The following is a 13,650-nucleotide window of genomic DNA, read 5'->3' as shown; positions in this document are numbered from 1 at the left end:
AATGTGACATAAACAGAGAGTCGCGGTCAGTAACGATCCATTTAGGCAATCCATGAAGCCTAAAGATTTCTTTCACAAATAGTCGTGCAATATCTGAAGCTTTGTAGTTGGTCTTGATTAGAATAAGATGAGTGACCTTTGTCAGCATATCCACAATCACCATGATTGAATTATACCCTCCTTGAATAGAAGGTAAGCAAACTACGAAATCCAAACTAATGAACTCCCATTTCATCTGTGAAATGTCAAGTGGCTGGAGCTTGCCTGGCATTTTGACATGCTTAGCTTTCACCTGTTGGCAACTTAGACATTCAATAACATATTTGAGTACATCATGCTTCAGTCTTTCCTAGTAGTAACTTTTCTTGACTATCAATCTTGATTCCTACCACAATTTCTACATTCGTTGCTACCCCAAGTGGAGAAATCTTAGCAATCTGCTAACCATAGGCTTTAGTCAAGTCAAGGTTAGGATGAAATGTTTTTCTTTATTGGTGAAAGGTGTCACTAGTCATGGATGAAGAATAAACTACCTCTTCCAATCTCAAGCATGCCCTTCCCTAAAGCCACATTGATTCCATTTAGTTTAGTGCCTTTTATTTTGGCATTCAGCCTCATGACCTTAGCTAGGCTTACATGCTCTAGAAGAAAGGCATGATGCAATGTGAAAGCATGCTACCATGCTATCAATGGGATTGATTATAGCCCATGTTTTAAAGGATAGACAAGTGTACTAATGATTTAATTTTCAAGAAGAATGGCCAAGCTACAAGTACCTAGTCAACGAGCTTAAAGAGACGTTGCTTCTCACTTGGACTCTTAACCAAATTTCAAATCATTTGGGACTGCTCCATTTAACCTGATATGGCTTACCTTGTGTGGCTTGTTTTACATAAAATTGTATGGACAAATAAAAAATACCTGAGGTATTGGAATGTGCTTTATATATGATTTGAAGTAGAAACCAAACCCCCATTTTTTTGTATTTTTACAAATTGTAACTTTCATGTGTTAAGATTCTATAGGAGCCCATTGTTCCTTCTCCCCTCTCCCCCCAAAGAGGGCCCACAAGAAAGCAAGATTAGCAAAGCTTTAATGGTGCTAATGCAAATGCTTTACTTGGTTTGAAATTGGATATTGTAGTGTAGGTAAATGTTGATATATAGAACATTTAAAAGGCTTTGGCCAAGATTGATGTTGCAAAAATCTGAATGGGAATGTCAAGTCTAGACTTATGTCAACATGATAGATGCTAGCCTCTCTACCATGTCAATTGAGTTGATCAAGAAATTTGCCAATTTATTGACACCCTTAGATACTACAATGCATCCAAATCTACCTTGAGTTTTGTTATCAATTAGAAGTGCTTCATTTGCAAGTAAGATATAAAGATGGTAGAATTCCATTTTTTTCATGAAGCAACATGCAATTATCTGTCTCACTTTTGTTCTTTATTTAACCTTCAAATTTCCACCAAAATTATTTAAAAAAGATTGTGAAACAAGACCCTCATGAGAATTCTTCCAAAAAGCATGACTTTCCAAATATTCCCACCCTAAAATAGAAGTGGAATCTCTAACTTCTTGTTACTTCTGGGATCCATCACCATGATTAGCCCCTCATGGTTGGTCCATACGTCAAATATGTAAATATTGATTCAACATGAAAACAACTATTGCTTGTCAACCTCTTTGATGTGGCATAAGTATAAACTATTTGATGACAATAACACACCCTAAAAAAGCCTGAAATATATGTGATCCCATAATTTGAGGTAAGATCCATTATATCTTTGAACCTCCATGAAGCCTCAAAAGGATCACAAATAGCTACCTACTAATTTAGAGAATAAGGTGATATAATCATAATGGCCATTGCAAGATAGGTGATATGGAATTACATTGTTGATCAATTTAGCATTTGGTTTTCTTTATAAGCCTCTACAAAATGACTGTTTGGTCTTACCATATTATACCAACATTCATAACAATTATAAAATGAATAAATGGTAATTAATGCTAGCTATAGACACCCATTATTAGAAAATTTGATTTGCACAAATTTATTAGCATTTAGTTTTCTTTATAAGCTACTACAAAATGACTATTTGGCCTTACCATATTATACGAACATTCATAACAATTATAAAATGAAATAATTAACGCTAGCTATAGAAATCCATTACTAGAAAATTTGATTTTCACAAATCTATTAGCATTTCTTGATGGGGCATTTGCTATTACAATTGAATGGTGGCCCAATGGATGTTCATCTAAAGACGTACCCCACTTGAGTTAAGAGCACAGTTAAGAGGCTTATTTCTAGACTTCCAATTAAGAGGCTTACTTTTAATGAGCTTACTTTCATTAGGGAATGTTACTCATCTAATGACTTTACCCCACTTGAGTTAAGAGCATGAGTTAAGAGGCTTGGTTTTAGACTTCCACAAAAGGCAATGCTAATGTAGACACTCATGCACCCTTGTTTATACTAAACAATGGAATGTCAAGGATTTAAATGGGAAAGAGGGAAATTAAAGCAAATGTAAAATTTGAAGGGGTCGAGGGACATGAAATTGAAATGTCTAAATTGAACAGTCAAGCTTACACTTCTGAAGCTCCGTCACAATCAAATGCCTAAGGCTTTCGATAACAAAAGGTCATGACTACGATGGATTCAATCTCCATTAGAGAAGCTCAACAAACTGATGAAACGCAATGGCCAGCCTTGAAAGGCCAATGAACCTCCTGAAATGTCAAAGAACCCTCTCCGGGAGACTAACACAGTACTTTGGATTGAAATTTAGAGGGGTTGGCACTTGCAATTCTGCAACTTGAATAATAGTTGTGATTTATGTATGAGAATGAGAATGATTTACAAGGATTTAATGTAATTGTGAACAGATATGTGAGGATCTCTCTCTCTCATGAAAGAGAAATCCGCTTCAGTCTGGCCTCTTTCTTGGATTGTTCAAAGGAAGCTTGGCTAGATGTACTAGAGATGGAGCTTGCTCTGCGTTGTGTATGTTGCTGGGAACAGGAGTGAGACTGAGACTGAGGATAAGAGTGAGAATGAGAATGGTGAAATGGGTTAAGCTTGTGATGATGGAAAGGATTCAGCTTGTTTAAGGACTTGGACACTGCATGGAAGAAACCATGGTGATGATTCTGGTGGTGTTGCTGATGTGGTAAATGGCCCTTCTCCATCTCATGCTTCATGTTCATGTGGTCCTTCTCCAAATCACTCAGCCTCATCCGCATCCGTGCAACCTCCAGCTTCAACTCCCGGTTCTCCCGCCGCACCGAGGCATAATGGTCTTTTGGGGACTGGCATCCATTCAGAAGGCCATTGCTCATTTTGTGCATTGATGTGGCTATCACCGGCGCTGCTGCTGTTAGCAATTCCGTCTCATTGTAAGTCCCTGACATCAAGTTGCGGATTCTCATTTGCTCAAAGTAGAGAACCTGAACCACTGCCTGCAGTGGCAGCCTCTCATTCTGTGCCGCATGGGTGCATGCATCTTGTGAAAGCTTTTGGAAGTCCAACAGTCCAGAAAGCTTCTTGCGTTCGACGTCGGTCAAGCCAGTGTGCGCCTGCAACCCAACCAAACCCCAGTAAGGCCATAAATATGAAGCCTAGCCCATAATACATGTCACAGCCAGATGCATTCAGTATAACACAAAGATTTTGATGATGGATTGCTGAGACAAGGTATGGTACGCAGCCTTGAAGTAGCACTCTGAAATTGTGCAAGTTCTTCAGGCTGAAGTGTTCAGAGCAGGACTACAAAAGAAGGCCACAGAAAAGAGAGTACCACACATAGATACGCACATTGAAAGTGCAGGCTCATATCTTCCTTGGTGGAGTAGTAAATACCTTAAGAAAAATATCAATGGCCCTGTATAGTCCATCATCCAGTGGCCGGGCATAATCAGGTAGAAGCTCTGCAAGCGCCATGAACTTGGACAAGCTCAAATTGGCATCCGCAGATACCTCTGCTAGATATGCATCAACCAGCTTACCGACTTTGACCATAGGGTTCTGTGTGGGAGAGTTATAACCATCGTTATCGTCATACACCTGCGAGAAATCATCATCAAAGCCATCTTCCCCATACTGGTCAATGAAGCTGGCAACAAGTCTATGTACAGCATCCACATCAAACAATGTTTCCCCATTATAATTGCAAAGTGAGGGGATAAGGAGGTCATCTAAAGTGGCCCTGTGCATCTGGGCCCCAATTCTTTTCTCTAGGTCTAACCGGCAAGCTAGAGTGGTCTCTAAAATGCAGGCTGTTCTCAGCAAGCCAATGAGAAAACTGATGGATGCAACATGTTTCTCACGTGGCAGTAAGCTTACAATGGTCTCTACGAGCACCCTCTGTTCATGCTCCATGGCTGTTGATGCATCATGCACCTTCAATTTATTCCTGGTCATCGGATCTCGGGAGCCAACATTTTTCTTTGCGAGTCCCCTCAGGGATTTATGTGCATAGTAAACAAGGGCTCCCCCTATGCCTTCTGTCTTCAGACCTCTTCCTCTAAGTGCTGCAAGAACTCTTTGATAGAAGTCAATGCGCAAGACCGATAGATCCTCCACCCACCAATCTATACTGTTACTAAGGTAGTGTTGAATATCTTGAAAGGAAATCAAGCTGCTCTTTTTGTCCTCTTCATCTTGGATTGCCTTGACAGCTGCCCACTCTATGCATCTGTCCACTATCCTCAAATCCTCAGCCAAAGGCAATAAGTCCTCACAAGAGTGTAAGACAGTCACTATCTCTTTGAAGGATTGCTGGGCAAGTCTCCCCAAGAAGGCCTCTGTTTGTGAGATGAGATTGTCTTCACCATGCTCCTCTGACATGTCCAAGAACTCTGCCACACATCGGAGCAAGGCAGCATTGTACTTCGAGATCTCAATGCCGACACCATAGCAAAACTTCACTGCGAGTTCGAAACCCTCTGTTCCTCCAGGCATTCCTTCGAGCTCCACTCTTGAAATCTCCCCTTCTCGGTCCTCCGCTACGAGCATACGCAACAGCCCGCATCTTGACACAAGGGGAATCTGTGTACACAGCATGTGCAAAAGACAATAAAATCAATTGGAGGCCATGAATGAAGATAGGCAGATGGATGTGAGAGGTGATGCAACATACCTTGTGCAGGGCAAAGCTGACACCACTCACTTCAACAACCACATCAGTGGGAACATCTGCAATGGACCTGCATTCACATCATTGCAAAATCATAAGGACCGATCTTTCTAGTACCAATTGAATCTTCACGCAGTGCCCATAGAATCTTCTTCATTGCGCTTCAAAATTCGTACTATTAACGCAACGTTATTCCTCGTACATAGAAGTGAGTCCATAAAGCCAGACAAAAGACACTTGAGTACGGTAGTGTGGGAATATTACCAGCAATCGGCCTTGCTGATGGGTTGTGCTAAAGGCGAGAAGGAGAAGCCAGAGAGGAAGGAAGGTTTGATAGGAGACTTGAGAGGGGAGGGGCTGATAGTCATGGCTGCAAGGTAGGGGCCAATTGATGGTGAATGGAGTGGGAAAGAAATAAGCACGGGAGGGAGAAGAGGGGAAGGGTGAATGAGATTGCATGCGATTGCACGAGAGAGAGAGAGAGAGAGAGAGAGAGAGAGAGGTTTTGCAGAGAGGGGAATGTGAGAGAGAGAGAGAGAGAGAGAGGAGGAGAGAAAGAGAATTGTGGCAGGAAAGAAATGACAAACAAGTTCAGACTTTACTGAAGTCTGTGATACTCTCTCTCTTGTTTTGTGATGATAAGGATTGTTGGTGGTGGCCTCTTACCTTTGCACATAAAAGCCTGCAGATCCATTTAAGGTTGTAGTCTCCCACCCCCTGCCATATAATCTCTCTCTCTCTCTCGTCCCCCCTCCCCGGGGCTTTGGGCCCCTACTCAAGCTCCCCAATGCCCCATCTTAGCCATAGCCGGGTTTCCCTCTCTGCCGAAAAGTGCTATTTTAGCCAGACACCGCCACCACGTAGAGCCCTTTGTCGCATGCATGCCCCGGGTCTGGTGGGCACACGCTTCATATAATACTACATGATCAATGATGATATGTCACGTCTACTCTGAGGTCAATGTCGAGTAAAAATCCCAAATGGAAGGGCTCTGGAGGCGTTTCCCCTAGCGTTCCTTGGAGGGATAGAGATGTCCCCTAGGGCCCGTGGGAGAGAGTGGCATCAAGACACTACCGTCCTGTATGCATGTGTGACAAGGACTATAGAATGGAGAAATGTCGACCAGCAATCTACACCCCACAATAAAAAAGTGCAAGGATTAATATGTGGCCTTGCACATGCAATACACTATATTAGAGTACAATGATTGAGTTGACCTTTGAAGGGTGAAAGGAAGATTGGACCTTAAGCTAATGTGGGAGTTCATCCAAGCTAGCACAAAGCCTTAACTCAAGTATATCATTATACGAGGTGCTTCATGCCTCACACTTGGTGCTTCATGTCAAGACTCAATGGCTGGGTGTGCCCATGACCACAAACATCCGAACAGAAGGTGTAGGACGCAAGCACATGTGGAGCCACCAAAAGGTTTTGTCGAGGGGATCCGCATGTGCCACATGCTCCCCCCACCCACAAAACCTTTTGTTAATAATTGTAGAGATATGACATGACTCTCAATGAGACTAAATGTAGATAAGGTGTTAACATCAAAAGATATTATGTACAATTTTAAGAAAACAAAGGGTTGAGAGGGACTAGGTGGTTAGCAACGATGACCCTCTTACTTTTCGAATAAATGGTTGCCATTGGGCATTATTGAACTAAGTAGTGCCCATAAAAGAACAAGCTTTAGCATCAAGTGAATTGTTAAATTAGAAAGGAAAAAGCTTGAAATTTTTTAAGAATGTGTTAATTTCAAAGACTATGACCATTTTAGTTACAATATAACCAAAAGGTAGCAAAATGTAATTCAAAAACTTGCAAGTTATTAACCTTGAAGGTTTTTGTATCAACTCCCATGGCTTCCCTAGTCTTCCAGGAACAATTGACTAAGTCTCTTGATCAAGATCTTCACCTTCTTCCTCCAGCATTTGAGCTTCCACAAGAGCTGAAAACCTTAGTGCATAGTAGTGAACTATTTTGGGTAGTCGTTGAAGCTCAACATGAGCTCTTAAATTAGTCCACACCCTCTTTGATCTCAGCCTGAAGAGTCTGTTCAGCCACTCTTGACCTCATTCACCTGGATTGAGGACATGGAGCTCAACATACAAAGAATTCTTATGGGCAGCCACCATGAAAGCACCACTTGAAGCTTTCAATTTTGAAGAGCAAGCTCAGGATCCATCACAGGAGTCCCCCACCACCAGAGGAAGCGTCAAGCTCTTGAAGATTGTACCCATTGGAGTGCTTGGCTTACTCGAGTAAACTTAATGGAGAATTTGGATCATTATGGAATCACCCATCTACTTTAGCAGTGAAGAGGTATGCTAATTCAATCTTAATCTCTCATTTTAATCCACTTATTGAGCTTAGTCCTTTTGTTGGAGAGATTAAGGGTGCATATTGCCCACATTGGAGAGTCGTTCATTGAATGCATGTTGTCCACATGGAATTAATAGCCTAATTGCTTCCCATTGCTTTCCAATGCAGCCAATCCCCCTATTGTCGCTCTTGCGTGAGCAAACCATCAAGACCCATAGACCACTTATTGCTTCAGGTATTTCAAGTCGAGAGCTATGGCTACCTCTCACATAGCTATACACACTCTTCCATACACCAATGTAGCAAGCTTACCTTCGAATCCAATCGAGTATCTCCTCCCATAAATCGACTAATAGCTCCACAATTCAAGATGCGTCCTTAAGGAAGCTCCATCGCCAAGCTTCAAGCTCCAACCTCCATAGTTGTGTGCACAAGAAGGGGAAAGAGAGAAGAAGATGATGAAGAGAGGAGAAGAAGAGCTTCTCCATAGTCCCTCACTCTCTCACAGTCCCTCTCTCATGCACAAGAAGCTAGTAAGAACAAGAAGCAAGAAGAGAGTAAGTTTAGCCACACACAAGAATGAGCTTCTTCATTCATTTCTTGACTTTTATATATGTCCTTATCCCCTCCTTGGGTGGCCATCCCCTTTTTGGTCTTTGGCCTTTGTCCATTCCTCTACTCTCTTTTCTTCTCCTTCATATTAGCATAACCCTCAACCCATGCCTCTCATTCTTTACAATTTGCATGGGAGAGAGTCCGACACTCTTTTACAAAATGAATTGCAATGCCCCAGACGCTTTTCTTGCTAGCATATCATGGTGCACTTATTATTGTGTGCTTCCCTTTACATCTAATACTTTTTCTTGCACTTCATATCTTTAGATTTTTTTTGAGTGTGCCTTTCTTCTCCTTTTTTCTCTTGCCTTGGGACTGTCTTTCATTTATGATTTTTTGTCTTTTCCATCTTGGTCTTCTGAGGGTGTAACATTACCCCCTCCTAATTGGGTGCCAGCCCCATGGCACTTGATGGTATGTGCTAAATTTGTAGAGGGTTGATGAGAAATGGTTCTTGGGGTTGTTGGGGAGGTGGGTCATATTGTGAATGCTTATGAAGTGAGTTTGGGAGGTTGATGATGGCAAAGATAGATAATTGGTCAAAGAAGGCCTCCGTAGGTATTAGTTTGCCACATTGCCATACAATGTTCTTTAAAAGAAAAAGAGTACACTTCCTAGGGGGTCATGTCTACCTTATTGTGCAATGTACTACTATGCAAGTGATGGTGGAATTGGGAGATGGGTCACGAACCATAGGCAAGCCTAAGGTATTGTCCCATAGTTGAGAAACCATTTCATGTAAATGGAGGTGCTGTGAGTAACTTAGGAAGACAGGTCTATCAATCATGTCTTGCCCTTGATATGCCCTACGTTGTGATGTGGGGGAGGGCTTGGGTATTCCCTAGGTGCAGTGATCACGATGCTCATAGAGTATAGATGGGCTGATTTCATAGGTGTATTCCTTTTCTTTCTACTTCTTTCTCTTCTTTTCCTTTTCTTTTCTCTATTCCTTTCTTTTTCTCATCTTTTGCTTTTGCTTTTCCTTCTCTTTTCTTTTCTTTTCCTTTTTCTCTATTCTTCTCTCTCTCTCTCTCTCTCTCTCTCTCTCTCTCTCTCTCTCTCTCTCTCTCTCTCTCTCTCTCTCTCTCTCTCTCTCTCTCTCTCTCTCTCTCTCTCTCTCTCTCTCTCTCTCTCTCTCTCTCTCTCTCAATTATAAAGGGAGCACAATAGGTGGCATCCCAATCATGAGTAGGGGCCAAGTTGTGTGGTGGCTTAAGGGCTTTACTTAGGAAGGCCATGCTACTCTACAGATATCCCTTAAAGTTAGCTCTTACATTGAGTGGTGTAGATGACAAAATGGGTGGTTACACCCAATGACTCTACTATCACTCATATCTTCTAATAGTTTCATACAAAATGTTGGTAAGAGGGTGGCTCTCATCATGAGGCGCATCATTGCACGATTATCTATTACAGCATTGATATAAAAAAAGAGGAGCAATAATCACTCTTTCTCTGCACATTAGGTTTTTGTTTCAATAATATCCGCAACAGACGGAGATAGTTACAAGTGGTGTGATGAATAGAGATCAGGGCATGAGGAGCTACGGATGGGTGGAGGTCCCTTTCAGGGCTTTATTTAGGGGTCGAGGTATTTATGTTGTAGATAAGAGGGAAGTCATATCTACCATGCACCTCTCAGTTGAAGTCAACTCCAATCCTCCTTAAGTAGCACATGCAGGTAAGATTATCCCTTTTTAATAAGGTGCTACAGAAAGCCATCTAGGCCTCTAAGTTAGAGTCCTAGATGTTTCTGTGCTACTTAGGTAGTGCCTCATATCCTTCCACTCTTTGGGGTACTTCCACCACCTTGTCTTCCCAATAATTTGTAGGTTCTTGTTGTCACCTTGTGGAATGTCTCATTCTTTCCTCTAGCCATCTCCTTCTCCTAGTCTCACTGAGACCTTTATGACATCCTTCACCACCCTTGAAGATAGTACCCTATCCAATGTATGAGGGAAGGTGAAAGAGAACTCAAAAGGGTGGCCATGGTTTTCTCATTGTTCCCACACTACAAGTTCATGGCCCGAGTTTGCAAGGTCACACTCCTTGCTTTGAGGGATGGCCACTTGTGGAACTTGCAATGTCTTGGCTTGGAGCTTCCTGCAGGATAGTTCCACATAATCTCTATGTTTGTGCCTCATCTCCACCATCCTTTCAGGTGGTATAACTTCCTCCCCTGCTCTTCTAGTTGTGCTTATGGTTGTAGTGGGGGGAATCGATCCATGCACTTATTCTTCCTCTTGTTGGTCCTGTTCAAAATAGGGCTCTTCTTCTTGGATCGACTTTGTTGCTACTCTAGCTCCCCAAACCCTATCAAGGCGAGTTCCTATAAGGTTAAGCTAGCTAAGAATAGATGGGCTCATTGCTCCTCTAGTCCCCAAGCTAGTGCTAGGCTTGGGTGCCTTGGCATGGAGTCCATGTTGCAGCGCTCTTCTTACTAGTTTTAGTCTTCTTTTTACTTCCTCCAATGTTTCTTCTCCTCTTGATTGTGTAACATTCAACATTGTGCTAAAAAAGGCTCATTGTTGCTCCAGCATTCCTAACTTGAGCCAACCACAGCTTTGCTCTCCACTAGGAGGCATTCACTCTTGGAATGGGCCAAGCAGTAAGGCAATTCTTTGACTCTATCCTCATTCTTAGCTACCCATTCCTCTACTTTCTCTTTCATTTGGTCTAGCCCTTGATTTTGGTACTAAGCTAGAGTGGCGATCACCTACTCATGTTCTTGCCACAATGTGTGCATTTGTTTTTGCTCTTGATTTTTGCATTCTACTTGCTCTCTAAGTATATCTTTTTGGTGGAGACCTAATTAAATTTGGTTGTTCAGCTCTGCCAGCTTCTTTGTGATTTCCTCATCTCTTTGGGTCTTTGCCTCATGTAGCTCTTTCCTTGCCTCCTCTCTTTGCCTTTTCAACTCTTTCTTTTCTAGTTCAAGGTGCATGTTTTCCTTGGAGTTGAAGGTGCACATTTCTTCTAGGGCTATGCAATTATCTCTTTCCTCATCGTACAGATCTTTCAAGCTTTCTTCTCCATGTCTTGCCTTTAAGACCTCTTTCAATGCAATCATCTCCCTATTGATGATGGCTATCACCCTCGTTTTTTCCACCATGTAGGTTGCAAAGGTGATCTTCTCTTGTTCTAGCTCTGTTAAAGCACGGCCTTTTTATCATTTTTTATCTTGTCAAGTTGGCTTTGAAGCTCTTTTACCAACTTGTTGCATTCTGCAATGTTGCACATGGCTGATGGCATTGAAGTAGTTGACACTTTCAAATGGGGTATCTTCAGTCCTTATCGTGATTCTGCATTGGCTAGCCTCTTTGTTCTTCCTATAAGGGGGGCTCCTTCATTAGGGGTAGGCACAATTTCTTGCACTTTTCTCACTAAATACTGCACCCAAGCCATGATGTTGCTTTCATTGACCACCCCTTCAGTAGTTCCTTGTGTCGGGTTGATTGTAGGGGTGGCCATGATTGGTGGGATTCGATCATCTTGGTCCTACCGCTTCTGTTGTTGCACTTGTACTTGGCATGTCATCTTTCATAGGGCTTAACATTGCCAATTCCTAAGATCAGAAGGTTTGCTCCACTAATCTCCAAATGGCCAATGCTATCTGTTCCTCCTCCTATTGCCTCAATCGCTCTTTCTCCTCTTCTTGTTTCTTCCTATGCTCTTCTTCAAGCCTTTTCAATTCCTCTTTCACCCTCTATAGTTCTCTATTTTCTTCAAAGGTGGGCCAAGTTCTTCTTATGGGGATTTTAAGAGTTATCTTCCTTCTCCTACCTTGGCTTGACAACTTTGAGCCTTGCTTATTGCTGACAATCCTCTCACTCAAAGTTCCTTGCTATTGAGTGGGTTGATCAACCTACCTCTCATTAGTAGCTCTTTTTGTTTTTTGTCCTATTGATCCTTGTGGAAAATTTCTTTCCCATATTATTATGCTAAGAGTGAAATAGGTAGGCTTGTTGAGCTGGGGGAGTGATGCTCCTCTTGGATAGGTGATGGCTTTGGGGTTTACTACTTCTCTTTCCACCTCCCTAGGGCCTCCTAGATTATGGCCATTAATACTCCTCCAAATCCTATAGTTGAAGCATTGGAAGTAGGTTTTTTCCTTTTTGACTCCATTGTGTCAATGGAGACTCCCCTCCTGTTACCTTTGGTGCTATGGCTAGTACTTTTACTGATCCTTGTATTTTCTTTCGAACGTAGGCATTCCAATTCACCTCATCTAGTATATTTGTTGCAAGGCTCTCCAGCACTGCCACTCCTATTCTATTCATGAGAGCATTGTATCTATAGCTTGAGAAGAAGGTATGGACCATTTTTTCTTGCAGTCGGATGGTGGGTTTAGGAATGTTGGCCAAGCTGATCCCATTGTTTGTGTAGACTTTCTTTTTGTCCATCCCCAGCATCCCGTAGATGTCCCTCTTTGGCCTCTTCTCCAGCTTATCTACTAATCCCAAGTTCTCCACAATTTCTAGACTAAGGGCAACTTCCACCCTTCTGGAGGTCTCTCCTTGCCTGATGGTTACTATGTCGCTATTTCTTTGGGTATCAAAAGTTCTTAGAAACTTTGTGCATTTACTGTTGGTCGATGTCTTGCCCCACCTTCTCTAGGTACTTGGCAAGATTACATCGTTCTGTCATTTGCCCAACTGCTTCTTCAAATGTCACCACTCCTTCTAAATTGTGGATGCTACAATATTTTAGTCAATTGAATGTGTGTATCTCCATGGCTAATCTATATCTTCTATGCTCCTCCTTTGAGAAGAGAAGCTTGTTGGCTTTATCTTGATGACTTGCCATTTAGGTTCATGCCACGACACAATAGCCCACAATTAGTTCTCTTTAAAGGACATCTCTTGCACGGAAGGTAAAGTGACAAGAAGGATTAGTTTCCGATGATGAAGGATATAACCCACAGAATGAGAGTTCTCACATCAATCAATCCACACATTCATTCTTCCCTTTAAATTTCAATTTCTATTTTGATTTTTCATTCATTAAATTCCTATTTTGAGTTTTTATCCATTTTCCACTTTTACCCTCTCCCCCTTGGAAAGGATGAAAATCCATCCTAGGATTGTGGGAATCAAGGTGCATGGGCATTCAATGTGTCCATGATGTGCCTTAGTATTTCAAGAGCTAGTCATAGAACTTGGGGTTATACTCTAGGGTCGCATAATGGTCCATATCCTATGGATGAATGCCCACTTGCATGATATAAGTTACTACATTAGTCAAGAGGTCACCAAAGTTGAGTCAACTTGCAATGTGGAGTTCCTCCTCTATTAGGGTCCTATCCAACTATGGGTGGAGTATGATGTTGTCTTCTAATGGCCGATTCCTTGTCATGGCTAACACTCTAAATGAGGTTAGAGCCACATAGGTCTGGTCATACTTGGTAAGTCTTGATGGCATGTCATTGCTCCACATTCATCATAATTTGGTGATCCTCTTGAGCCCATGAAATGCGCAAAGTATATCACTTGCGTAAGAAATTGGACTCGAACTCGACTAATCATTAGAGTTCAGCTTGGAGTTCAGCAAGTTCATGTAGT

At 42.0% G+C, this 13,650-nt stretch overlaps 1 protein-coding gene across 2 annotated transcripts; it reads right to left on the bottom strand.

Moving 5' to 3' along the window:
* Positions 1 to 2,758: 2,758 nt before the first annotated feature.
* LOC148037763 (BTB/POZ domain-containing protein At5g48800-like) lies at positions 2,759 to 5,731 on the bottom strand. Of its 2 annotated transcripts, XM_087677351.1 has the most exons (5): positions 5,417 to 5,731; positions 5,156 to 5,222; positions 4,360 to 5,064; positions 3,877 to 4,080; positions 2,759 to 3,593 (listed from the first exon to the last, which is right to left on the bottom strand). In XM_087677351.1, exons 1-5 carry the CDS (start codon positions 5,518 to 5,520, stop codon positions 2,925 to 2,927), a joined length of 1,749 nt encoding a protein of 582 aa, XP_087533477.1. In that variant the 5' UTR covers positions 5,521 to 5,731; the 3' UTR covers positions 2,759 to 2,924. The 2 variants fall into 2 exon arrangements, with proteins under 2 accessions (XP_087533477.1, XP_087533476.1); XM_087677350.1 differs by having other exon boundaries at positions 3,877 to 5,064; positions 5,417 to 5,728.
* Positions 5,732 to 13,650: the final 7,919 nt, after the last annotated feature.

Source organism: Lygodium microphyllum, chromosome 4 (genome assembly GCF_053477565.2).
Source record: "Lygodium microphyllum isolate KBCC chromosome 4, Lygodium_microphyllum_v1.1.10, whole genome shotgun sequence".
Lineage (NCBI taxonomy): Eukaryota > Viridiplantae > Streptophyta > Polypodiopsida > Schizaeales > Lygodiaceae > Lygodium > Lygodium microphyllum.
Note: the sequence above shows the minus strand (reverse complement) of the source record. Positions and strands in the feature narration are given on the sequence as shown.